General features: G+C 52.0%; 1 protein-coding gene across 2 annotated transcripts in view; it reads left to right on the forward strand.

Moving 5' to 3' along the window:
- Positions 1-11070, forward strand: part of MB (myoglobin) — a 16114-nt gene extending 5044 nt beyond the window's left edge. Inside the window, exons 1-3 of one of the 2 annotated variants that reach the window (XM_006170319.2) lie at positions 7-118; positions 6542-6764; positions 10429-11070. In XM_006170319.2, coding sequence (XP_006170381.1) covers positions 24-118; positions 6542-6764; positions 10429-10575 — 465 coding nt within the window. In that variant the 5' untranslated portion in view covers positions 7-23 and the 3' untranslated portion in view covers positions 10576-11070. Of the gene's footprint in view, positions 1-6; positions 119-6541; positions 6765-10428 lie in introns of those variants that run through there. The other variant, XM_006170320.1, reaches the window with a different exon arrangement.
- Positions 11071-26891: the final 15821 nt, after the last annotated feature.

Below are 26891 nucleotides of genomic sequence, written 5' to 3' on the forward strand. Positions count from 1 at the left end.
TTTTGTCTTCTTCAGACGGCGCCATGGGGCGCAGCGATGGGGAGTGGCAGCTGGTGCTGAACGTCTGGGGGAAGGTGGAGGCTGACGTCGCAGGCCATGGGCAGGAAGTCCTCATCAGGTAAAAGGAAGAGATCTCATTATCCCCATTACCCACATCCCGAAGATCAAAGGTGTTCAAGCCCCAGGCAGAAAGTTTGCCCAGGGTAGACCACTTGGCTGTATTAGTTGAGGTTGTCAAAACCCCCACTTGATTTTTCTTTGCTTTTAAGTGTCAAGGGTTAGACTCAGGAAAGACAAAGAGACCTACAACAGCCCCGTAGTTGGAGAGCGCTCGAACCCTGGGTGCCTGGAGCCCATCAGGAGACCTCTTAGAGTTCTAGACAGCCAGAATTAAGAACTGCCCTGAGAGGTCTTGTGCACCTAACCTACTAGATAAGGGCAAGAAGGACCCAAGGAGATGCAAATCCCCAGGGTCACAAGCCTATTGAAGTCCATAAAGTGTCAAGACTAAGACATGGCCTTCGAAGTGAGACAGGCCTGGTTCCAGACTTAGCTATGCCACTGAGCAGTCGTGTGACCTTGGGAAGGTACTCACCTTCTCTGAGCCTCAATTTCCTTTCATGTGCAATGGAAGAAAACCCCAATACCTACATTATAGAGCCGAATTGAGAATTAAGTAAAAGGATACATCGAAGGGTCCTAACAGCTCTTACAATATGGTGAGTTTTAGAAACGCTGGTCACCATTACAGATGAAGCCCAGAAGGGGGACCTTTCAAAGTACTATAATTAGAGGCCAGAAAACAGAGGCCCTTTGACTTGAGTATATCTTGAATTTGAGGGTCTGGAATGAGTGGTCTTCAAGCATACCCTGCTTTCAATAGCGGAGGTTCCTAAATAAACAAAAAATAAATGAACAAAAAATTCTGAGTTTGCCCCTAGAGAACCGTGTGTGGTTTGGACACAGAATCCCATTTCCCATCGTTTCTACCCCAGAGGATGACAGACTCTCCCCTGCTCCTGGTCCCTTCTCTGGCTTGGGTGCTGGGCTAGTTTAGGTCAAAAGTCTAAGGGATAAGGACTGCCATTTCTATCCCTGAAAAGAAGTGGCCCAGGGTTGCTGTGGGCAGATGAATTGGCTTCAGTGCTATAACTCACAGACCCAGAAAGTTTCCTCGCCATTTAGACGTCTCTGGGTCCCCCTCAGGCTTCGCCATCCCCCTCGCCTTCTGCCTGGGAGGACAGCGTCCTGGAAGCTCTGCTGTCCGAACTCTCAGGGCTTAGTGTCCATGCTGGGACCCTTGAGGAAGGACAGCCAAGTTTCCATTGACTAAGGCGTCTCAGAGCCGCCCTGTGTCTTTCTCCTCCCGTCTCTGTCAGCAGGCTGCTGGGGCTGAGACAGGCCCTGTCTGGATAAGCGTCTCCCCCCTCCAAGTTGACATCAACTCCTGAGCCACGATTTGCTGTGTGACCTTGGATCAGGCACTGCGTGTCTCTGAGTCCTGTTTCTCTATTGACCAAATGCAGTGCTCATCTGCCATGCTCTCTGAGACCCCTCCCCACTCTCCTGAGCTGGGATCCCCTCTGTCTTTGTAGAGGAGGCAGGACCGTCGGGGGTGGGGGGAGACCTGGGTTTGCAAGCAGGTGTCTTTCCAAGGTGATGTGGGCCTGCCAGCCCTAAGGCAGTGTCTTGGATGTCTTGAAGGAGACTCGGGTATTGTGTCATCTCCCTTCCCAAGGTGGATCTGAGAGGCCTGCCAAGACCAAGGGCCAGGACCAGGCATGATGCCTGAGGCTACTGGTCCCTGGCAGGCCCCCGAGGGCCAGATGCCCTGTGGCGTCTGAGGCTGCAGGATTACAGAGTCATGCCAGGTGCTTCTGTCCTCACAGTGTCTGCGGTTCAGGGAGGAGGGCTTCTCTGGGGCCAGGGGAGAGGCGATGTTAACTCCCAGGGCTGTGACTGCCCCTAGGGAAGATGGGCTCTCGGTTCTGTTCCAGATTCTGATCCCAGGCTTTGCTCTTGACCTTGGGAAGGTCATTTCTCTTAAGCCTTGGGGTATTGAAAACTGGCAAATTTTGTTAAGTTGAGTCTGCTAGAAAAACCCTGAGCCTTCACAGCAAGTACCTGGCCATAAAGTTCTATTGGGTCATTGGGAAAGTCATGGTGCATTTTTGCATAGGAAAACAGAAAAACACGTCATGACTTTTCTGAAGGATGACCTAGTAGAACGTAGAAGCTGGAAGATCGGGGTGGGGGGTGGGCATCCAGGAGAGAGGGGCTGCTGAGTGGGCTCCAGGCCCCTGCTTTTCCTCCTCTTGCTCTAACTTTTTCTGTTTTATTTTAAAAAAGAATTATTTATTTATTATGATTTTTACAGAAATTATTTTATTGACTTTTAAAATGTATTATTTACTTTAACATTTTATTATTTTTAAATTTGACCAGAGACAGAGAAAGAGAGTAGTTAGCCAGTACCCTAACCACCACACCACCAGCCAATCCCATGATTTATTTTTTCTTAATTTGCTATAGAGTACATGTACTCACCAGAGAGAGACAGAGCCAGGGAAGGGAATGAGAAAGCAAGCTGCCAGGTCTGAGACTTGAACCATGGTTGGCCATGTGGGAGTCCAACATCCTAACCACCATGCCAACTGTTGGTCCCATTTGCGCATTTTTTTTTTTTTTTGGAGGGGTTTTGCTATAAGGCCCATGCGCTCACCAGAAAGACAGAGAGAGACAGAAAGTGAGAAATCACCCCCCAGGGGATGGCCACACTGCAATCCCTTCTCCTCCATTCTCCTCTCGGAATCTTGGGCACACACACACACGCGCCTGGTGTGAGTTTAAGCCACCGGGTTCAGGACTCAAATGCGGTCGACTACATGGGAGTTCAGCGGCACAGCCATTACTCCAACTGCTGGTCCCCCATCTGCACACTTTTGTTGGAACAAAAATTTCAGCCCTTGAAAAGTTTGAAAACCTCTGCTAGTGTGGCCACATTACACGGAGGAAACTGAGCCAGAGTCTCAGCCAGCCCCTGCCAGCTACAGGCAGAATCTCAGCTTCCTGAGGACAGTCAAGGACGATGGTGGTGCTGGTGATAATGCCAGTGGTGATGACAGAGACGACAGCGATGACGGTGGTGACGGGTGGTGGTGACGATGGAGATGGAGACAATGAGGGAACACCTAAGCATTTCATCCAGATTAATTCACTGAGGCCTCACGATGTTATTTTGATTACCATGTTTTTTCTGTTTTTTTTTTTTTGAGAGGTTTTTGCTATAGGGTGCATGCGCTCTCCAGACAGACAGAGACAGAGAGACAGCAAGCGAGGAATCATCCCCCAAGGAGGATGGCCACGCTGCAATCCCCTCTCCTCCATTCTCCTCTCGGCATTTGGGCACGCACGCACACGCACCCGGCATGAGTTTAAACCACCAGGTCTGGGACTCGAACCGCGGTCGACCACATGGGAGTTCAGCGACATAGCCATTACGCCAACTGCTGGTCCCTAATTACTGTGTTTTACAGGGGGGTTAAGTAACTTGCCCAGAGTCACATAGCTAGCAAGAGGGAACTAGAATTCAAGTCCAGGCCTGGTCCAGCACCCCCACTCTTGACCATGGTGCCATTCTGCCATGGTCTTGCCACCTGGAGGTGGGTCTGCCTCACTCGGAGACTTTGGTTCTTGCAGAGCCAGAAGGTTCCTGTGGGTCTGAGGGAATCCTCAGTGCTCCACGCGGGTGTCCAATTGGACCTTAGTTCAGAGGACAGCAGGGATGACTTCCTTTCTCTCTGACCTGCCTGAAGACCTGTGTGATGGCCCAGGCAGCTCGATAGCAGGATGGAAGACAAACGCGTGGACAGCGAGGGTTTCCGGAACACTGGAGGAAATGCCCTGGGCCCATTCCCGCAGGGTGTTCATTTTCGGGGTTGCTGCTGTCAGGCAAATACAGGGGCACGAACTTCTGTGGCTGCCTTGGGAGTCTGGCAGCTGTGTGGTGCCGGAATGGTCTGGAAAGACCTAGAACCCAGTTCTCCCTCACTACTTAAGTAAATACAGGCTTGCTCCCAGGTTGTCTGGAGCTGAGAGTGGAGGGCGAGGCTGAGGATCTTCCAGACTGACACTTTGGCTTACATATAGGTGAACCAAGCCCCAGAGACAGTGAGTGACTTCACCAACATCACACAGCACACTGGAGACACAGCTGGGGCCGGAACTCAGCTTCCGTAATTCTCAGTCCTGTGTTCTCCCTCCCAGACACTGGTGTGGAGGGGCACTTCCACATGAGGCCCTAGCTACCTGGTCTTAGTCCTTGGTCCTCTTCCGCCCCAGATAGTCTCTTTCCAGTGAACTGACCTTGGGCTATCACCCGTGGGTGCCAGGTCTCACAGCTGTCGGCAGAAGTTCAAGGATCATTGTTGCCAGATAATAATAGTCAGGAGCTTGGGGACCCTTGGATGAAAGGTGCCAGAGACAAGCTGTCAGTGACGCACAGGCTTTGGACGGGGCCCAGGGAGAGTGGGGACGTCAGCCTGGGCTGTGGGCAGACCTGGAGTCCTGGAGAAGCCTGAGGGGAAGGGAGTGTTCCCTGTCCATGCAGTGTGTGCCTGTGTGTGTGTGTGTGTGTGTGTGTGTGTGTATGTGTGTGTGTCTGCAAGTACGGGCATGTGCTATGAGATATTTACACGCACCCCTGTACGTCCGTGTGTGTACGTATGAGTGTGCACGTGAGTCTGAGTGCCCACAGGTGTGCACATCTGTGGGCCCTTGTACATTTCTGTGTATCCGTTTGCATGTAAGTGTCTGTGTATAACAATACAGAGGCCTGGTCGTCATCGGGAGTGTGGCCATGGAGTCAGACGGCCTGAGTGAATCCCTGTCAAGTCGCTCAGTCTTTCTGTGCCTTCATTTCTTCATCTGTGAAATGCGGTCCACCTTGTTTATTTTTATTTTATTTTATTTTATTTTGTTTTTTGAAATAGGGCACGTGCACTTGCCACAGTGAAAAAGAAAGTGAGAAATCACCCCCTAAGGGGATGGCCACACCACAATCCCTTCTCTTCCAATCAGCTCCTGAGATTTTGGGCATGTACATGCATCTTGCATGATTTTTCAAGCTACCAAGTCTGGGATTCGAACCACGGTTGACCATGTGGGAGTTCAACACCTTACCCACCACATCATCTGCTGGCCCCTTGTTGGGCTTTTTAAATGTAGCATTTTGAACATACAGTAAGTGCCATGCAGCTGTGGGTTAGGATTGCTGGTACTGGTATTTAACAAAACAGGCATTTGCTTAGGTCCATGTATATATATCTGGGAGGGTGGACTTAGCATGTGATTAGACCCTCTTCCTAATGGAGGGTCTGAGATCCATCAGACAGCATGTGTGCAAATGGTTGGAATGTGTTTCTTTGTGTAACAAAATAATCATGGCATTGGGGCCAGCAGGTGGTGTAGTGTTTAAGGGGCTGGACTCCCACGTGGTTGACTATGGTTCAAGACCTGGACCCGGCAGCTTGAAACTCTGGGGATATATGCATGCATGCACAAAATCCCAAGAGAATAGAGAAGGGATTGTGGCATGGTCATCCCCCCTTGGGAGTCCTAATGAGGGTACCAGCAATAATTCACCAGCCAGCAACAGTGGGTGAACATAAGGGTAGGGTAGTATGGTGGTTGAGGTTGCTGGATCCCACATGGCCTACTGCTTGGTTCGAATCCCAGTTCAGAGGCTTGAAAAACAAGCCATCAGGCATGTGTGTGAGTGTGCCCAAAACCTTAAGGAGAATGGAGAAGGGGTTACAGCATGGCCATCCCCCCTGGGGATTGCTTTCTCACTTTCCCACAATCCCTTCTCCTCCACTTCCTGGGATTTTGAACACGCATACATATGCTCTCAGTGTGTTTCTCAAGCCACTGAGTCCGGGACTCGAACCGCACAGTTGGCCATGTGGGATCCAGAAGCCTTCACCACCACTCCACTAGTTAGCCTGAGACAGTCTGCTTTTCGCCTGCTCCTCTGCACTCCAGTCCTGTAAAACTGAGCTCGTGACTGCATGTCCGAGTCCCCGTTTCCTTGTCTGTAAACAGGGGTGATTTGAACGGCTCTAAAGGGACTGAAGGTACGGAGCTCAGCATGGGCCTGTAGGTGCTCCCAGCCTGTCTCAGAGCTCCTGCCTCTCAGTCTTCTGCCATCCAGGCATGGAGGACAGTGGAGTGAGGCCGGGGCACACTGCAGAGATGAGGGGAGGATGGTGGTGATGATAAAAATAATAATGGCAAATCTTTATACAACGCTTCCTGTGCCAGCCACCCTCTGGCACTCAGCATGTGCCATTTCATTAAATCAGTTGAGCAGAGACAAGTTACTCACATTCCGTGAGGGATGAAGCTGAGGTACAGGAAGGGGAAGAAGTTGCCCCAGGTCGCACAGCTAGGAAGAGAGGGAGCTGGACTTGAACTCATGTCTGGTCACCTCTGGTCCCACTTTGCATTCTTGCATCTGACTCTAGCTCCCCTATACCCCCAGGCTCTTCAAGGGACACCCTGAGACCCTGGAGAAGTTCGACAAGTTCAAACACCTGAAGACAGAGGACGAGATGAAGGCCTCGGAGGACCTGAAGAAGCATGGCAACACCGTGCTCTCGGCCCTGGGGGGCATCCTCAAGAAGAAGGGGCAGCACGAGGCGGAGATTAAGCCCCTGGCCCAGTCCCACGCCACCAAGCACAAGATCCCCGTCAAGTACCTGGAGGTAGGGGCGGGTGGGAGGGTGGAAGGAGAGGCCTTGAGGGGACGAATCCCAGTCCAGCCACCAATTTCCTTTAACCAAGGGAGTAACCTGTGTTGCTCCTGCCTGTGCCCCAGTTTTCTCGTCCATAAAGTGAGCCAGCACCCACTTTTCCTCCCTTGTGGGGCCATTGAGAAGGACTGCAGTGTCTTGAATTTAGAATATTTTTTAAAGAGATTTTTGCTATGGGGTGTATGTGCTCACCAGAGAGACAGAGAGAGACAGAGAGACAGAAAGCGAGAAATCACCCCCCCTCCCCGGGGCAGGGGGATGGCCATGCTGCAACCCCTTCTCCTCCATTCTCCTTTGGGGATTTTGAGTATTCATGCACACGTGCCCAGTGTGAGTTTTAAGTCACTGGATCTGGGACTTGAACCGTGGTTGAATATGTGGGAGTCCACTTTTGCAACCATTACACCATCTGCTGGTCCCTTGAATTTAGAATCTTTCACGTAGTATGGTAAATCAGTAGCTCTCACTGAGGGACACGGGGGTGCGCAGCTTTCGTGTTTCCACGGGAAGATGCCATTAGCATATCCACTCAACGGCTGAGGAAACTGAGCTCAGCAGGTTAAGTAGCTTGTCCATGGTCACAGAGGCAGCAGGTGGCAGAGCTGGGATTCACACTCATGTCCCCATTTCTCCAGAGCCCCCTGCCTCTGTGCCACTGAGAGTCTGGAACACAGAGGACTCATGTGGCAGCTCGACCCAGGTGGGGTGGCCAACCGGTTGGGTGTACTGTTCCTGCATCTTTACAGAGAGGCAGAACCTCGGCTGTCCCCGATACGGCTGTCAGTCTGAACCTCCTGAGATGGGCTGGGGAGTGGGTGGGCCTGGAGCTTGAGCTTCGAGTTCTATCTCCACACCTGGAGAGAGGAGTGGATGTGGGAGGGGAGCTCTGAGGGAGCAGACCACGTGGACGGGGCCTCCTCTAGAGGGGAGGCAGCAACGAGGACAGTGAAGAGAGCAGCCAGTTGGGATGGGCCGTGGTAAGCCTTGGCATGGGTCACCTATGAATTCTCATGATCATCCCAGGAGATCAGGAGTTGTGTCTGGTATCTTCTTTTTTATTCCCCTAAAGGAAGTCCAGGGCAGGGGCCCAGAGCTGGTGGGGGTCCATAGTCATCAAGGGTGCCAGCTCTTTCTTCACTGCCATCCTTAGCAAATGTCTGTCCTCAAAGTTGCCTCATGGCCAAAATGGCTGCAAGGGGTCCAGCCATCTGCTCCATATTCCAAACAGGAAGCAGGGGAAAGAAAGGAAGGGTCTCCTCTAAAGAGTATGAAGAGTCCCAGAAATGGCATGCAACAATTTTGTTCCATGCCATTGCTCAAAAGTCAGTTCCAGGGCCATGCCTGTCTAGATGGGAAGCTGGAGAACAGAGTCTATTGCCAGGCCATACAGCCAGTGTTCTGCTACCGAGGAAGAAGGGAACATGGGCACTAAGTGAGCAGTTAGTGTCTGTGCTGGGCAGGTGCTGTTCTCATCACTTTACTGATGGGAAAACTAGGGGCTCAGAGAAGTTATGCAGCTTGCCCAAGGTCACACAGTGAATAACCCAGCAGGCACAGTTAGATGTATGGTCGTCTGAAAGTCATGCTCTTAATCTGTTGGGGCACCGTTTTTGCTATGGACAACAACCACCCCCTACAGCCTCACCCTTGGCACCCCCACCCCAGCCCTGTTGCTCACAAAAAGCCTGCCTGTCCTGCCAACTCGGTATCACAGAAACAACCAGCCAGTTCTTCCTCCGAGACGCTGGCGCATGCTGTGGGCCCTGCCCTCGCCGTCTTCTCGAGGCCGCTCAGAAGACTCCTCCTCTGTCCGGCCTCCAGCCCCCAGTCCCCAGCCCCCAGCCCACGAGGCCATCAGCTGCTCCATCTGTCAGCCCTCCCCCACAAGTACTTCTCACCCTTGTCATGGCGCCTGCCAGGCTGGGTTGTAAGTTATCCCCGTTCCCAGCGGCTTCCAGCTGGAACGCCACTCCTCAAGGTCAAACCTGGCTTGCTACCAGGAGCATGTGGTAGCCAGTACAACTGGGGCGGCCAAATTGCCTCTGTAGGGGCAAGGAAACTGAGACTCAGTGAGAGAAAACATTATAGTTGAGGGTCACAACCAGTGAGCAGGCCGAACTGGTCCTGCCCAGAACAAGTTTAGTTCAGTGCATAATCCCGGCAAAAAATTAGGCCCAGCCCGGGTGTGCTGGCCTCCTCGCCTGGGCCTCCTCCTGTGCTCCTCCTAGGACGCTGTCCATCCTGCCTGGGGACAGATGGGCCCTCTCAGGGACAGAGGGGTGGGTGCTGAGGATGGCTTTATTTCTGGATCATACAGCTGTCTCTGCCACACTTCTCTAGGTATGAGCGGATCTTCTGCAGACCCCACAGGGCCACTGAAGGGAAGCCCCCAGTTGGCATATGAAGGTACCCATGGGGGCAGGGCAGAGGTGGCCCTGGAATTTGGGTCTCCCAAGCTCTCTGTCAGGGCTTGCCCTACAGCCGCCCAAGTCCTCACTCTGTTCCATTGCAATTGTGAAATCCAAGGTGAACTTAAACATAGGTCCAAATCAATGGCCCAGGGGAGATGTTTGTGAGCTGTCCCTGCTTCTGACCTGCACGGTGTTTCCTGGGTGTCCACACCTGTCCCTCTGCTTGTCTCTACCCCCAATCCCTGGTCACTTGCACCCTGGGGCCCTAAGGAAAGGTGAGCAGCCAGCCATGGGTCTGCACCGGCAGCTGCTTGTTCATGATCCCCTGGGCACAAATTCAGCTGTGTCCACTTGCTCTGTGACCTCGGGCCAGCCACTTGGCTGTCCCTCTGTTAAATGACACTGCTCGGTGCACCTGCCAGGGTGGTGGCAGACATCAAGTCTCAGTTCAGCAGCACAGCGCTTTACACGCGCGGGTCTTCCAAAACCTCGCAGCCCGTGCTGCAGACACGTCAGTCTCTCTCTTCCTGGTGACGAGACGGTGCCTGGAAAAGCAATCGGTGACAGCGGTGCTGGGAGGGGACGTCCCGGCCCTGTGCTGCCCGAGCCCTCACCCCTGCCGTGTCTCTCTCTCTGAAGCCCTCCCACCGTGTTTCTGAGCCTCTGTGCTGAGCACAGGAAAGGTCACAGCATGTGCCCCGAAATCAGGTCTCCCAGCAGTCACCGCACCGGGCTGTGAAGTGCAAAAGTTAAACACACAAATGGAAACTGTTTCTAGATTTTCTGACCATGAAGTCCATGGGAAAGGGAGGCTGAGCATTTTCCTCCTTTCCTGCTGCCCCACACACCCTGCCTGAGCAGTTAGGCTCTCATCCTGGGCAGAGGCGGAGGAGGGTGGTGGGTCAGAGCCCGGGCTCCCAGGCGGGCCCATCTGGGGTCAGTGCCCCTTCCTGGCTGTGTGACTCAGCGTGTGGCTTAGCACCCCCATGCCTCGGTTTCCTTGTGTGCACCTGTCTCACCGTGGCTGTGGGGATTAAAGGAGTTAACCCACAGAGATCACGCAGAACCACGTCCGGGCATGGTTCTGTGTGATGGTTCTAAGTGCTCCGTAAACAGCCCAGAGTAAAGAGAAGGCAGGTGTGGTCTGCTGCTACCTGGCTCCTGGCCCATCACGCCCCAGTGACTCCCTTGTCCCTTCCCTGCAGTTCATCTCGGAAGCCATCATCCAGGTTCTGCAGAGCAAGCACCCCGGGGACTTCGGTGCCGACGCCCAGGCCGCCATGAGCAAGGCCCTGGAGCTGTTCCGGAACGACATCGCCGCCAAGTACAAGGAGCTGGGGTTCCAGGGCTAAGCCCCCTCGTGCCCACCCCCCCACACCTGGAACTGGGCCCCCAGGGAGGGCGGGGACTGAGTCCTGTAGCCGTGTAGAGTTTGTCTGCTTTGTTTATGGGTGGTGGGCAGGCGAGGCGGAGGGAAGAGTGGTCGTTCGAGATGGCTCTGCCCACCTGGGCACCGCGCTCCGAGGGGACCTAGGAGAGGCTTGGCTCTTTGCTCAGTGTGGCCTGCAGGGTCTGGGTCATACTTCAACCTCCTCTTCCCTAACCCCCAACCCAGCTCCTTCCAGCGTCAGACCAGCCACACTTCAGCCTCCCCAAGCCCTCAACTAAGTCCAGCCAAGATAGCTCTCTGATCCCCACCTGCCCCGTGAAGACAGCACGTCCCGTGGGTCCGGGCAGGGTGGGGCAGCCACGTCCAGCACGGGGAAGCATCTGGGTATCTGGAACATGCGTGCACCTTCTCAGGTGATGGGGCGGCCCACCTGGTTTTAATAAAAGGCCCTGCAACATCTCAGTCTCGGCCTGGAGTTTTTAGCCCCTGGAGCAAGTGAAGCACCCAGTCCACCCCCCACCTCAGGAAGAGAAGGCAGGAAGACAGGCGCTGGGGTTGTGGATGCAGAGAGCCTTGTGAGGAAGAAGGGAGGAGGGGACAGGAGCCCACCCTCCTCAGGCCACTCCAGAGGCAGGCAGAGGACACGGAGGAAGGGCCTTACCCAACCTGGGGGACCTTGGACCTTTGCAATGTGGGAGCTCAGTGCCAGGTGACAGGTTGTGGGAGCCCAGAGGACAGGGGATGGGACCGTGGAGATGGTCACTGTGGTTAGTGAGACCAAAGTAGAATGCAAGGTCATCTTGGGAAGTGGCAGAACTGGGAGTTGAAATCGTGGCCTGGGGGGCAGCAGGGACTCATTGTGACCAGGGAGACACAGCTAGGTGGCCACCAGTGGCAGACACTGACCTCCTGGCCACAGACAAAGGGCAGCCACATGGGGATAAGTGAGAGACACGGGCTGAGAGACAAAATCCACGCCCGCAAATGCAGAGCACACGGGCGGGGACCTCAGTGTCACTGTGAGCCTGAGCCAGGCGCTGGCACGTGACTGTGCAGCTGGGAAGCAGCTGGAGCAGAGGCCACGGAATGCGGGCTGCAAAGGGCCTGGGGGCTCCCCAAGCCGTGAGGGCCTTGAGCGCCGGCCCCCAGTCCAGGTGCCATCCCTGGGAAGCCCACATCCCTAGCACTATGACTCTTGAGTGGCTCCCAGGACAAGGGACCTCATGCTCTCTGCCCTTGAGCATCCCCCAGATGAGCCTGCTGTCACTGTCCCAAATCCCAAATCATGCAAGGCTCCTGGGCACTGCACAGGACAGAGCTCAGGTCCTGCACCCCTGTTAACAGCCTGTGCTGTGGCCCAGGGCCCCGGCACGAATGGGCCACCTGCCTCCCTTCTGCTCCGGGGAGTGGGAATTCTTGGGCTCTGTGAAGAAGCGAGAGAGAAAGAAAAGGGAGCTGGGATGGCAGGAGCAGTCTGATCTTGAGACTGAAAAGAATCCACAGTCGAATCACGTTAGTACTCGGCTGCACACTCAGGCCGTGCACGCTCCACTGCAGAGGCGTGCGCAGGGTTCCAAGTTGGAGGAACCAGGTCCCTGCCCTCACGCAATTGACAGTCGAGTCAGGGAGACAGTGGGCTCTGGTGATTACTGGGGACAGAATGAAATTCAGAGTGCAGAGGCGTGTCGGTGATTGTCATTCACTCAGCATCGTGCAACAGATGTTTGTTGGGCACGGCAGGTAAACAAAGACCTCAGTTTATCCCTGCGATAGGCACCAAACGGAGCCGTTCCCGTCTGTTCAGGCCTCATCTGTGCACCTAAGTGGCAGATACTCAAACTCAGGCTGTCTGAGGCTTCGCCCAGTCCGACCAAGGGTGGACTCATTCCCAGGGCTTACGTGTGCCCCGCCGTGGTGCATGTGGCTGGGGAGGTGGCAGTCTGGTAGCTGCTGTTGGCTGTGGCCACTGGTCTCCTTGGGACTGCCCGCCTAGTCCTGCATCGTTGTTCAAGCAGAGGAAACCCTGTGACTGCCCAGGCCTGCTTTTGCTTGGGGCCGCTTCCTTCTCAGAACACCCCCTACACTATGAGGGCTCCACTCAGGATGTGAGGTGCCTATTTCCTCTGGATCTGGTTGCTGCAGTCTGACTGAGCTTTTGCCACCCCTGCAGGACACGGCAGGCCTGCCCCGTGCTGTTGTGTGGGCTGTGCACTCCACAGGGTCTGGCTGAGGGGCTGGTAAGGGCCGGGTGCAGTCTGTGCTCGTCACCACACTGCACACAGAGGGGCGCCTTTCCTAATCCACAGAAGGTGCTCCGTGAGCTAGAGGTGGCCCCAAGCAGAGGCAGAGCCACTCTCTCTGGGAACCACCTTCATCTGCAATCTTACTGTCTTCCTTCAACTACCCTCCTTCTGGCCGTTTCAGGAAATGATTTTCCAGGCTCAGTTGTGGTAGTGCAGCAGGAGCCAACGTTTGCAATGGTGAAAGCCATAGGGAAGATGGGGGGTCCGTTCCCAGGTTGCCCTGACCCAGGAGTACAAATGGGCCTGGAGTCCTGGAAGGCTGGCAGGCCTGGGGGAGGATTGAAGTGTGAAATTCTGTTAAGAGTGTTCATTTTCTCTCATGAAATAAATGAACTAACTTTAAAGAGAGAAAGAAAAAAAGAGAAAAGACAAAACAGGAGAGATTGATTTTCCAGCCTGAAAAGCAGGAAAGTCTCAAGATTTCCTTCAGCTCTTTCTCTGTGTTCTTCCCGACTCTCTCAGGGTCTAAGCTGCTGCTTCTCCCTCTTTTTCATCATCTTCTTCTTTTTTTAAAGTTAGCTATAGGGTGTGTGAGCTCACTGGAGAGGGACAGAGGCAGAGAGCGAGGGAAAGTGAGAACGCACACCCCTCCCAGGAGGGGGATGGCTGCAATTCCTTCTCCATTCTCTCGGGGGTGTCGATGGACATAACCAACTCTGCAGATTCTATCATTAATGTGGCTTCTTTCTTTTTTCTTTTTGAGAGGTTTTTGCTACAGGGCTTGTGCGCTCACCAGAAAGACAGAGAAAGACAGAAAATGAGAAATCGAACCCGCCCCCCCGGGGCCACACCCCAATCCCCTCTCCTCCATTCTCCTCTCGGGATCTTGGGCACGCACGCACACACACACACACACACACACACACACCGGCATGAGTTTAAGCCACTGGGTCTGGGACTTGAACCATGGTCAATTACATGGGAGTCCAGCGACATAGCCATTACGCCAACTGCTGGCTTATTTTTAAACATGAATATGTATGGCCATGCTCGGAAAAGGGACAAACATACCTTTTCTCAGGGTGATCAGATGTTAAGGTTCCTTTTATTTGGTTTTGAGAGTGAGAGGTTTTACAATTTCTAGGTTGCTGATCAGAAAGGTCTGGGTTTCAGAAAGGCAGCAGAGAATGTCTTATAACAGAAATAAGGGGCTCATGCAGGTCTCAAGATACTGTCCCAAGGATAGGATGTGGGAAGAGTCCTGCTGTCAATGAGTCAGTCTGTTAATGCTTGTAGGCGTGACTCACTCTTCTCAAGGATACTATGCCAGGGATCGGATATAGAAAGAGTCCTGTTATCAACTGGGCCAAAATGGTTTGTGAATGTTTGTGGGCATGACTCACCCCAGGCTCTATGGAAGGGATTTTGGAAAACAGGAAAAAGCAGTCAGACTTCTGTCTTCAGGATCTGGGGCATGCATACACATGTACCCAGCATGTTGTCCAAGCTGCAGGGTTGGCAGTTGGCCATGTGGGGTCCAGCCACCTTAGCCACCATGCCAACTGCTGGTGCTGGGTCTAAGTTACACAAATTCAGGTCTGAGACATGGCTTTATTTGTTTGCTTGTTTTGTTTCCACCTGTCACATCCTTGGTCGAGGGTTGGGCACAGAAATACCTTGCTGTCTAAAGAAGCAAAGGTAAAAGAAAAAAGAAAATCCTAGGGGAAAATACAGGCTAATATTTTTAAATACTGCCCCGCAATTGCATTTATTCTGCATTCATTTAACACATATTTACTGAGCAGGTACCATGTGCCTGGCCTCAGACTGGGTCACAGCCATGAATGAGGCAGACATGGTCTCTGCGCTCATGAAGCTCCCAGGGTCTGAGAAGGAAGAGGGAAATAGCCTCTATTAGACTTCCGAGGACAGTGGGGGAGTCTGATAAGCAGAGAAGGAGGAAGGGAGTTTGGGTGCAGGGAATTGCACCAGGAGATTATTTTAGAATGAATTCCCTCACTGGTACATCAATGCATTCATTGACCAAATATTTCCTAAGGCCTGCAATGAGCCAGGCACTGGGCTACGCCCTGGGGGTGACCTGGAAACACAGATGGGTTCTGCCTGAGGGAGCTTGCCAGGTGAAGGGCTCTGGGAGAATGGTAAGGAGGAGTCAGGGGTGTGGGGTGAATGTGGAAGGTCTCCGGGCCCACTCAGGGGGATAAACTCACAAACAGGTGGGATATTGGATAGGGTTCTGTAAAGATTCACAACAAATATGAAATAGATACATACATAGGGTCTTCTAAAAGTTCATGGAAAATGAGTATTTTTTTAAAAAATTGCATGGATTTCAAATATTTTTGCGCCAAAATAAACTTGTTTTTTAACTCTTTTTTCCCATGAAGTTTTGAAGTCCCCTTGTATATATACCCTCTCCAAATGTTGCCTTTTAGATTTACTGTTTTCTCTTTTGGGAATTTTGTTTGCTTGTTTCGATTTTGCCAGAGGGCATGTACACTCTCTCTAGGGAGATACAAAGAGAGAAGGAAAGCAAGAAAGTATCCCCCATGAGGAATGGTCACTCCACAATCCCTTTGCCTCTCTCTCCCCTCATTTTGGGATTTTAGGCACATGTGCACATGCGTCTGGCACACTTTTTTTTTAATATTCTCAGATTTTTAAAAAGGTTAATTCAATCAAATTAATTAATTAGTATTATTTTAACTTTCTATAGGGTACATGTGTTCGGGGGTGGGGGGCTGGAGAGCATGTGTGCTCAGGGGAGGGCAGAGAGGAGATGAGAAAGCAAGCCACCTGGTCCAGGACTCAAAACACGGTCAGCTGTGGGAGGCTGGCACCAGCAAATATCACTGGTTTCTCAGAGAGCAAACAGTTACACAATTACAAAGGCCACAACTGGCTAAACCATACTCTGATTGGCCACTTCCCATAGCAGATCGGTGACCTTAGAATCCCTCAGATTTGCATATCCGGCACCTCATGATTGGTCCACAAAAGCAACCAATCATAACCCACCTTTTTACTATCCTTCATTCAGCCAATCACTGCCCACCAACATGTATATAACCGCGATCCCTGGCCCACAATCACCAGACGACCCTGAAGATCCTGAAGAGTTGTGACACCGCGTCGTCTCCAGACAACCCTGAGCTGTGACACTGCGCCGTCTCCGGACGATCCTGAAGAGTTGTAACACTGTGTTGTCTCCGTGTTGTGACACTATGTCATTTGTCCCGTCTCCGACTCCTTCCCTCAGGAAACCTGTTCAACTGTCCCCCGGGTCTGGACAGTCAGCCATACAGGAGTCCAGATCCTTCACCACGCCTCCTGCCGGCCCCTTCTTGGATCTTTTTAATATCATTCTTAAGAATTTAACCAGACATGTGATTCAACAGAAGAAAGGCTTTATGCTGTTGTAATATTTCCTTTATTAGTAACAACAAACAAAAACAGAACTATAAAGACTTACATTTTCATCAGTAGACAATGATTACATAAAGAAATGTGATATATTGTAATTTATGTAACCTAATACTTATTTTTTCCATTTTTCACACATATTTTAAAAGAATGTAGGTAAATTATAGATAGGCATATTTATAAAATATAAAGTATTTTTAGAATTTTTAGTATAATTATACTAAGATAATAAACACATACCCTAACATATTTTTCCAGTCAGTCACCTTAACCACCATGCCATTGGCTGACCCAGGGAATTCCTGTAAATGTCTCTTAGACAGATTCACACTGTCCCCCAGGACTCCCATATGGCCGACCAGAGGTTTTCCACGTCTTTGCTCTTCTGTGTAAGGGTTTCTTTACCCTCTTACTTACTCACTTACACATTAATGGCTTCTAAATGCTCTTCAGACAAAGTTATTAAGATATGAGGAGGAGAGAGTGTTTTGGGCTCTCCAGGTTGCCATACTATCAGAGATAGAAAGCCCGATCCTGATTCATATTGATGAATTTATTAATGTTTTTAAAATATGTTTCCCTGTCTTGTTTCTTCTCTGATGGACAGAAGAGGCAGGGCTCCTCTCTTGGTCCTCTGTCAGTTCTCGCTCAGCACTGCACCTCGCCCACCTTAGGCCTCCCACCGGTGTTAGTGAGGACGTTAGTGTTACACAGACTGGATACGTGGATGTAAAAGCACGTCGGAAACTGTAGAGCCTTTCAAAAATTAAAGAAGTCACCAGTAGGACCCTGGTTCTGAATGCCTGATTCCTGGACTTGAGTTCTATGCATTCATGTGTGTGTATACGTGTGCATGTCTCTGTGTGTGAGAGAGAGAGAGAGAGATGTCTGCAAGGACACCAGGGCATGTTCCCTGTCACCCCAAAACCCACATGAACCACCCCTCAAGACAGCCCAGGTGACTTCACAGACTGTTACAGTGAAAAGCCAACTCTGTGACCCGGCCTGGGATGTGGCTTCCTGGGTAGATCCGGGATGAGAAGCTAGAGAGGCCTCGGGTGATATCTGGGCGAGCGTAAGTGACAGACTGTGAAGAGCTGTCGCGGGGTGACTCGCTGGGTCTCTTGACTTGGCTGACCTTTACCAAGCAGAGCTGGGTAATCAGGTGATGGCGAAAACGACAGGCCAGGCTTGCTGAAGTCTATTCATAACTACGCGTTTGCCGTTTTGCTGGTCATTTAAACGAGATCTTATATTTTATATTTCAATGTGTGGATTGGCTCTCTCTTTTACACCCCTCCCCCTCATTTCGTCTGTGATCCCTAACTAGTGAAAGATATTTCTTTCTTTCTTTTTCTTTTTTTAAAGTTTTTCCATAGGGCACATGTGCTCGCAGGAGAGAGACAGTGAGAAGGAAAGTGAGAAATCACTCAAGCCAGATGGCCACGCCACAATCCTCTCATCCATTCTCCTCCCAGGATCTTGGGCACTCGTGCACGTGCAACTGGACTGATTTTTCAAGCCTCCAGGTTGGGCCTTGAACCACGGTTGGCTATGTGGGTTCTAGTGCCTTAACCACCACACCACCTGCTGGCCCCCAAAAGGTGTATCTTTAAAAAAAAAATAGCCACAAAACCTCCACCTTCTATTGATCTGCATCTAATCTGTTGCTTTTGGGGTGCTCCTTCCTCCACGATGGCACGTATAGATTTGAACACCTCCTTGAAATTCCCCCATGATCTATCAGAGTGGCTCTGGGATTTGTACCCAGAACCCTTCCTCTGACTGCTCAGAGCACTTTGCCTTGTGGGACCTACAGGGTCTATAACCAGTGTGATATGCCTCAGTAGCTCTGGGACAAATGCTCTTTCACATTTTACATTTTTCAAAGTCAAATCAGCTTGAGCCTCCACTTTCAGATGACCAGGAAGTCTGACTTCTTCTTTAGGTGCTATTTCTCCTCCCTGATTGGCCAAGAGCCCAAGGGCTGACTCAGGCCAAGGGCCAGTGCAACTGCAAGTGAGTGGTGAGGACTCTGGGAGCCCCAGTCCACCCGCCTGGGGCCTGGCTTCCTGGGCCACCCTGCCACTGCCCTGCAGGTGTGTTCCAGATACCTGTCCTGAGAAAGCCACAGGTCTCTGTCCCTTCACCTTCTATGAGGTGCTCATTGCCTTGACCCTCACAGAAAAGGGTGGGTGGTCCTATCAGGAGCCCCTTAATGTCTCTGCCCACCTTGTCCCAGTTCTTGCACACAGGCCTCTGGGAAGGGTGGCCTTCATCAGGAGCAGGAGTGACCAGCTAGGGCATTTTCAGCCTCAAATTACAGGGGGGCACTTCTCTAGGCTTGGAGACTTCTGGGCCTGTGGTCATCCGTGAGCAGGTGGAAAGCGTCCTGCCCCAGTTCCACAGAGCCGTGGAGTCCTGCTCTCCACCAGGGTGCCCTGAGGCAGAGCAGTGACACTGGATGATGTTCTCGGGCGAGACTTGCTAAGCTGCCTGTGGAAGCCGTGATTAAATCCCCCACTAAGAATCTCTAGGCCAGGTTGGCAGGATCTCAGGCCTTGGGTGACATTCCAGAGGCCACTGGGGTGGCCAGATCTGGGTCACTAGTCGTTTTTCACCTCTCACTTTACGTGGGCGTGTTTGTGAAAGGCCGTTGAGTGGCTTTCCTGAGCAGAGGTGAATGCCCCAGGGGACCTGAGATCATGGCTGCTCAGCAGGGAACTTGGGAGACTTTTCAATGACAGCTTCTCATAAAATAAACAAACAAGCACTCACTCCGGTACCCAATACATTGCATTGACCAAATACTCATGAAACACCATTGTTCCAACATCTATTGCTGTATGATAAATCACTCCAAAAGGCAATGACTAGAATAGAACAGTTCTGTTTTGATGACTGGTCTTGTGGCTCTCAGGGCTGGCTGGGCTCAGCAAGGTGGTTGGTTTGCAAGGGGTGGTTCACACAGCCTGGGCTGGGGTCCTCATCCTGGGGCTCCATAGCGCACTCATCTGGCCATGGCTAGAACACGTAGACGCAGCCTTCCAGGGGGTCACTCTACAGCTTCATGCCAAGGCACTGGGTTCCAAAAGCAAGTGACTTTGGAGAAAGAGCCAGACGGACGCTGCAGCACCTTCTGTGACCCAGCCTCGGAAGCCGCACTGCCACATCGCCCATCCTAGCCTTTTCCACTTTTTAAAAACAACTTTATGTATTTACTCCATGAATGGAAGAAATAATGAGTGAGACAGAGAGACAGCACAGCAAATAGGGTCTGGACACCATGAGTCGCTCCAAGCCTCCAGCCCTCCCTGGGTCATAGCCAAGCATGTACCTGGTATAGAGGAAGGTCTCTGGACTCGAACCAGACACCCTCCTGTGTGGATCATCATGCAGAGCTTCGTATTTTACCACTGGGCTACCGTGTGGCCCCACAGCCTATTCTTTAGGAAGGAGTCACTAAGGCAGCCTGTATGCAGAGGGAGAAACTGGACTCCATCTGTCAACAGGACAGCCAAAGAATGTGCAGACGTGCTGGAAGCCCTGTGCTCACTCTCCACGGCCCGGGCCTTGCAGAGCTGCAGGGACACAGGCCCAGGAGTTCAGTCTTCCCTCTGCCGCCTGTTCTCCACCTGCCCTCCCTGCCCTCTGCCTGGGCCACCAACCCAGAGCATTTACTCTCCTGACCTCAGCCCTGCTAGGTTGCTGCAGGTTGGCTGCACCCCTCTAGAGAAGGTCTCCCCCTTTCTGGTGGAGACCACAATTGCTCCTTCCCTTTGCATTTGGAAGTGGAGACAGCCCCTCTTTGCTGTGAGCCCCAGGACTCCATGCCCCCTGCCCACAGTTATGTGTTTCATCCTTGGTCAGGGACCTGACTGGTAAGGTCTGGCAAGGACGTGGCACACACAATGGGTGCTCTGGGGGAGGGGTGGGCGGAGGAGGAGGGCCTGTGCCGGGTTGGGTGGGCAGAAGGGGAGGAAATGGCCCCAGAGGGAGCCTTCCAGGATGAGTAGCTGCAAAAGAACAGCATGTGCAAAGGGTGAAGACACGACAGGGAACGGGACTGGCCAGGAACAGCAAATGGCTGGACACCAGCGCTGCAGAGAACACAGGCAGGTGTCAGAGGGGAAGGCGGGGTGAGGGCAGGACATGTCCTGGGGTTCAGGAGAAGCCGGCCTTGATCAGAGGGTGGTGATTCAGGCAGAATTGCAAAGCAGTCCTGGTGTGACCTTGTGACCTTAGAGTCAGAATTCCCTGCTCAAGCCATGGCCCTGCCCATTCCTAACTGGTGAGTTATTTAAATTCATGGGCCTCAGTTTTCTCTTCATACACACATGAGTATCCTCCTCCTCAAGGGATCATGAGGAGTTTATTAGCCAGGGCATTTTCAGCCTCAAATTACAGGAAATATTTTTTAGAGAGGTTTTTGCTATAGGGCAAGTATCCTCCTCCTCAAGGGATCATGAGTAGTTTATTAGCCAAGGCATTTTCAGCCTCAAATTACAGGAAATTTTTTTAGAGAGGTTTTTGCTATAGGGCACGTGCACTCGCCAGAAAGACAGAGAGAGACAGAGAGACGGAAAGTGAGAAATCACCCCCCAGGGGGGATGGCCACACCACAATCCCTTCTCCTCCTTTCTCCTCTCGGGATCCTGGGCACGCACACACATGTGCCCAGTGTGAGTTTTAAGCCACCGGGTCTAGGACTTGAACCGTGGTCGACTACATGGGAGTCCAGCGACATAGCCATTATGCCAACTGCTGGTCCCCAGGACATTTCTTTTCTAGAGAGACATTTTTGCTATAGGGTGCATGTGCTCACCAGAGAGACTGAGAGACAGAAAGTGAGAAATCACCCCCAGGGGAAACAGCCACACAACAATCCGTTCTCCATTCTTCTCTTGGGATCTTAGGCACACACACATACGTGCCCAGCAAGAGTTTTAAGTTGCCAGATCCAGGGCTCAAACTGCAGTTGACTACATGGGAGCCCAGCAACATAACCATTATGCCATCTGCTGGTCCCACAGGTAATTTCTACAAGTACAGAGACAAGTAAAATTGGCTTCATAAATAAGGAGATTTAGTAGATCCCAAAAAATATGGAGGCAGAGATGCCCCAGAACTAGAGATTTATAGCTCAAAGATTTTAGGTTCTACATTTACTCTTCTTTACTTTTTTTTAAAGAATTATTTATTTTATTTTATTAATTCATTCATTTTATTTTAATTTGACCAGAGAGAGAGAGGGAAAGTGAGAAAGTAAGCCACTAGGTCTGGGACTCAAACCATGGTTGGCCAGGTGAGAGTGTCCAGCATCTTAACCACCACGCCACCTGCTGGTCGCATCTACATTTACTTTTCTATAATTACCTTCCCTTCAAGGTCATAGGATGGTTGCCACAGTTCCAGGCATCACGCCCTTACCCAATATTTAAAATCAAGAAAAGGAAAATTTCTGCTTCAAATTCTTTCTTGAAAGATGCCCCTCTCCCTCCACCCTGGTAAATAAACTCCTTTTGTTCTACCATTTTCCAGGATGGGGTTCTATACCAATCACAGGTAAGACCACCATGATGGACCCAGAGCAACTGTAACTCACCCTGGGGGCCAGGGCTGGAGTCATCTTCCCCCAGTTCCACTCCCAAAACAAAAGGAGACTCTTCAACCAAAGCAGGAGGAGAGGGTGGCTGGGCAGGGAACCAGCTATGTCAGCCGGGCAGCGAGAGGAAGTCACACATGCGAAGCCTCAGCCCAGGGATGGAACTGAGGTGCCCACAGTGCAGAAGTGCTGTCATGCCCAAGCAGGTTCACACAGAATGGAAAAGCAGCAGGTCACCCACGCGCGCTTAGCCGTCATCCACATAGCCCCTCCGACTGGTTCTGCTTCTCCCTGCAGTAAGAGTTGGGGCAAATTTTTCCACCACTCAGTTTCCTTACCTTCAAAATGAAAGTAACAGGTTTTCTTAGTACTCAGCCCAAAAGGCCCTTGCAAGGCTCGAGTGAGTCGATGCGCGGGAGCCCAGAGCAGCAGCTGACACGCGTGCTGGTTCTTCGCCGCCTGGGTCAGTGCATGAGTTAGCAGGCAGCCTGGCTGGTGGTGGCAGCAGAGCTGGGCCGCTGTGCCCTGCGTTCCCTTCCTCCAGTAGCGAAGGGAGGGTGGAGGGGTCCTTGGTGAGGAGCACACACTCTCTCCTGTGCTGAGAGAAGGTCTGAGACCTTGTGGGAAGGGCTTGTGCACGGTTAGATCACCCCGTCCTTGTGCAGGGAGCACTGAGGGCCAGAGAGGGATGAAGCATGGGGAGGAAGGATACAGACACAGAGAGGAAGGAGATGGGTGGAAAATGCCTGCCCACTCCATCAGTGGCCCCAGGCCCTGTCTCACTGTGGTTGCTGTGTGGCCTTAGAAGAACATCTGCACCTCTCTGAGCTCCAACTTCCTATCTGGTAGATGGGGTTAGTCATGCTGAGCCAACAGTGGGGGATTATTATTATTCAAACCTGAAGATTTGTGAGGCAGACTGACCCATCAACCAACCCCTTCCCAGTGGTTTTTGCTCTGTTTAGTTTTGTTTTCATTTACTATAGGGAGCATGCAATTGCCAGAGAGAGGAATCACCCCCTAGAGGGGATTACCACGCCATTACCCCTTCTCCATCCTCTTCTCAGGACTTCGGGCACTCACATACACAGGCCTGGTGTGTTTTTCAAGCCACCAGGTCTGGGACTCAAACTACACAGTCTGCCATTTGGGATCCAATGCTTTACCCCCATACCATCGGCTGACCCAGATTTTATTGTATTTTTTTAAAGATTTTTTTTTTCATAGGGCATTTGTGCTTCCTAGAGACAGAAAGAGAGAAAGTGAGAAGTCGTCCCCTGGGGGGATGGCCACTTTGCAACTCCTTCTCCATTCTCCTCCTGGGATTTTAGGCATGCACATGCACTTGGCATGATTTTCAAGGTGCTGGGTCTGGGACTCAAATGGTGGTTGGCCACGTGAGAGTCCAATACCCTAACCACTATACCACCTGCTGGTCCCCAACCCAGATTTGATTTTACAGTTGAGGACACTGAGGCCTGGAGAAGATTGTCCTTGGTCAGGCCATCAGGGCCAGAAGGTGGCCCCACACTTCTCCTTCACATAGGGCTTTGTGCTGGGGAGGCCGTGCTGCCTCCGTCTCTGCCTGCCACCTCTGTCTCTCTCTCCTCTTCTCAGTGTTTTTTAATTTGCCTCTGCTCTCTCTGCCTCTCTATCTCTCTGTCTCTCTCTAGCTCTATCTCCTCAACACATGAATCGGTCTCTGGAGCAGGAGGCCTGATACGAAGCAAGAGGTCTGGGCGTCCCTCCTTCTACCCCTCCCTCTACTCCCACCTCCAATCCCATAACAGTTCTGAAATTGTAAACAGCTTAAAATAAAGTGGAGGAAGTTTACGAGCACAGAGTGGGATGAGAACAGGCTGTAAATCGCGGGAGTGCAGTGAGGACGGACCTTAGAGAATGGAGCACGCCTGGTCTCCGACAGGTGCACGGAGGGCTGTGGGAGGGTGCTGGGGGAAGGGAGAGGACTCACAGGATAAACCAGCAGAGATGAAGAGACGGGCCCCGTGGCTCTCCTAGCACAAAGTTCCCCCAGCAAGGAGGGGTCATGAGGGGGCCTGACCTTGCTTTATGGGCAGGACAAGATGGAGCCCAGGGAGATTGGCATGCAAAGGGTCCAGCTCGGACACGGGGGGGTGTGGGGGGCTGGAACATCTCAGGGCCCCTGGCATCTGCCCACTGGGTGCTGGTTCCGAGATGAGCCGTGTGACTGCCCAGAGTCTTGGTAAAAATAGCCCAGAAGGCTGTGGTTGGCCAGGTCTCTGGAGAGACCGTCCAGTGCCTTTACTGCGCAGAGCAGGGAACTGCAGCCCAGGGCAGGCAAGTGACCTGCCCAAGGTCACAGAGCAGGTGGGCAGCAGGTTTGCTGGATGGACGCACCCGGCTGCATCCTCCACGGCACTGTGGACCTCCTATGACCCTGAGGCTGGGCCAGACTTCACCCCAGCCCTCTCTTCTCTAGACTGCAATAGCCCCCTTGACTTGTCTCCACTCCCTGTGAGCACCTAGAGGCCAGGAGCTTGGGCTCTGCCCTGTGACGTACGGGGAATAACAATAATAGCTTACGGTGTGTGCCAGGTGCTGTGCACACACAAACTCACTGATCTCCACTGTAGCCGCGACGTGGGAACTTTTATTGTACCTGTCTTTTTTTTTTTTTTTTTTCAGATTTTTTTTGGAATAGGGTGCATACACCACCAGAGACAGATACAGAGAGAAAGTAAGAATTCGTGGCCACGCTGCAATCCTTCTCCTCCACTCCTCTCGGGACTTTGGGCATGCAGGCACACGCACCCAGAGGGATTGATTCTAAAGCCACTGGGTCCAGGATTTGAACTGCAGAGTCAGCTATGTGGGATCCAGAGCCTTAACTGTGCCACCTGCTGGCTCCTCACTATGCCCATTTTACAGAAGAGACTGAGGCTCAGAGAGGTTTATTGACTTGCCTGAAGTCAGAATGCAGCCTGACGGGGCTGGGATTCCAAGCTAGGCTGCGTGGCTGTAAGGAGGTAATGGGAGGAACAGTGCACAGAGGGCTGGCACTCTGGTGAGTAAGCAGCTGCTGTCCTTATTTGCCTCCCAGGTCACTGAAGGCCACCGCATCCCCCCTCCTCACACCAGAAGGCTGGGCCCACGACATATCTTCAAAATTCAGTTTCCAGGGATCATGGAACCAGGACCATCCACCCACATTCAAAGCCATGCGTGGCTGGGTGACCTTGCAAAGTCCAGTCCCGGTTTCTTCCTCCATCTAAGGGGAAAACTTTGCCTGTATGGAGGGGTTCAGTAAGTCAGCAAACCCAAGGGGGGTTGGGACCGCTCAAATGGAGGACCCATGCAGAGAGCTGCCTGAAAGGACGTGTTTTGAAACCGGATTTCTTTGGGTTTCAGAATCATTTGAACATATGAGCATCATTTCCAAAGTACAGTGAACATCACAAGAGGACCCGAGGTCCTGCATGCCCAGAGGTGGAATGTGCCCTCACTAGAAAGGGTAAGGGCCCCATGAGACTGGTCCAGAGGACTTTCTGGGGGCAGAGCTGTCCTGTCCATCTGCTGGTGAGGCTAGTCCTAGCCCAGTCACCCTTGGGTCACCAATTATATCCAGAGGGACAGTTGCAGCCAGATGAGACAGGTGGTAGAGGAGGTGGCAAAGGAGACAGCTGGCCCCAGGGCTCAGGCTGAGTCATCCTAGGAGTTGGTATCTAGGAGGGAGGGGGATGTGCAGGAGGGGGGTTATGCAGGTGTGGCTGGGCCAATTAGCACGCAGGGCAGGGGTGGCATGCAGGACTGTTCTCCCCTGGTTTTCTAAACCTGGTGCCTCTCCCAGGCCCTCTGTTAACCCCAACCTTGGCCCTCAAAACCATAAACTATCCCCGCTCAGGCTTTCCTCACCCCCCAAACCTCTGTCCTGAGGCCGTAAGCTGTCAGACAGCTCTGGGTTCCAGGGCTAGGAAGGGCGGCTGGGGTTCTCTGTGGGAAGACAGACCAAATCCAAGCCCTTCCCACAGTTTCTGCGCTGAGTGATCTTGGACAAGTTTCTGAACCACTCTGAGCCTAGTCCCCCATCTATAACCCTGAGAGAATGCTGTTTTCACTATGAGAACTTTTTGTAAGTCTTCAAAAAGAGGTGCCTGCAGAAAATGCACCTGTCATGTGATTTCACTCACGTCAAGAACAGACAGATCCCTAGACAGAAAGGAGACTGGCTGTTGCCTGGGGCCAAAGAGGATGAGGAGTGGGGAGTGAACTGAGGGGTGCAGGTTTCTTTGGGGGTAATGAGATGATCTAAACTGGATTTGGTAATGGTTGTTCAACTCTGCAGATATACTGAAACCACTGATTGCATCCTTTGCAGGGGTGAGGTGTGTTGTGTGTGAGTTCTGGGTTCATAAAGTTGATTAAAAAATAAAACCCTTTTGGGTGGCTGCCCCAGATGTGCTCCAGACTTATGGTCCCCACCCTGTGGACAACTCTGCCCTCACCTCCACAACCTGGGAGGGACCTAGAGCCTGAGTCATTTTCCAGATGTTGAAAGTCTCACCCTGAAAGTCAGACGGAACAACCCTGGAGGGGAGAGAGGGTCGACCCAACCTCTACCTCAGGAGGGAGGCCACCAGATCCAGGGCAACTAGGCTAAGACCCCAGAGCCAGGGCGGCAAATGGGCTGAGACTCCAGGGCAGAGCACAACTTCTTACTCATTGACACTGTGGCCTTGGGCAAGTTCCTTAACCTCTCTGGCTGTGTGTCCTTGAGGAAATGGAGGTGAAACATTCCCAGTCCTTACCTGGCAGGCACTGTTAGGTTACAGTTCATCCATGTGGAAACCTCCAATTTAGTATAGCCTGAGATCTTGGAAAACAATGGCTTGCTTCTCTTTTTCTTTCTTTCTTTCTTTTTCTTTCTTTCTTTCTTTCTTTCTTTCTTTCTTTCTTTCTTTCTTTCTTTCTTTCTTTCTTTCTTTCTTTCTTTCTTTCTTCTTTCTT

The sequence above is a fragment of the Tupaia chinensis genome, unplaced genomic scaffold (genome assembly GCF_000334495.1).
Source record: "Tupaia chinensis unplaced genomic scaffold, TupChi_1.0 Scaffold148234_1, whole genome shotgun sequence".
NCBI classification, from domain to species: Eukaryota; Metazoa; Chordata; class Mammalia; order Scandentia; family Tupaiidae; genus Tupaia; species Tupaia belangeri.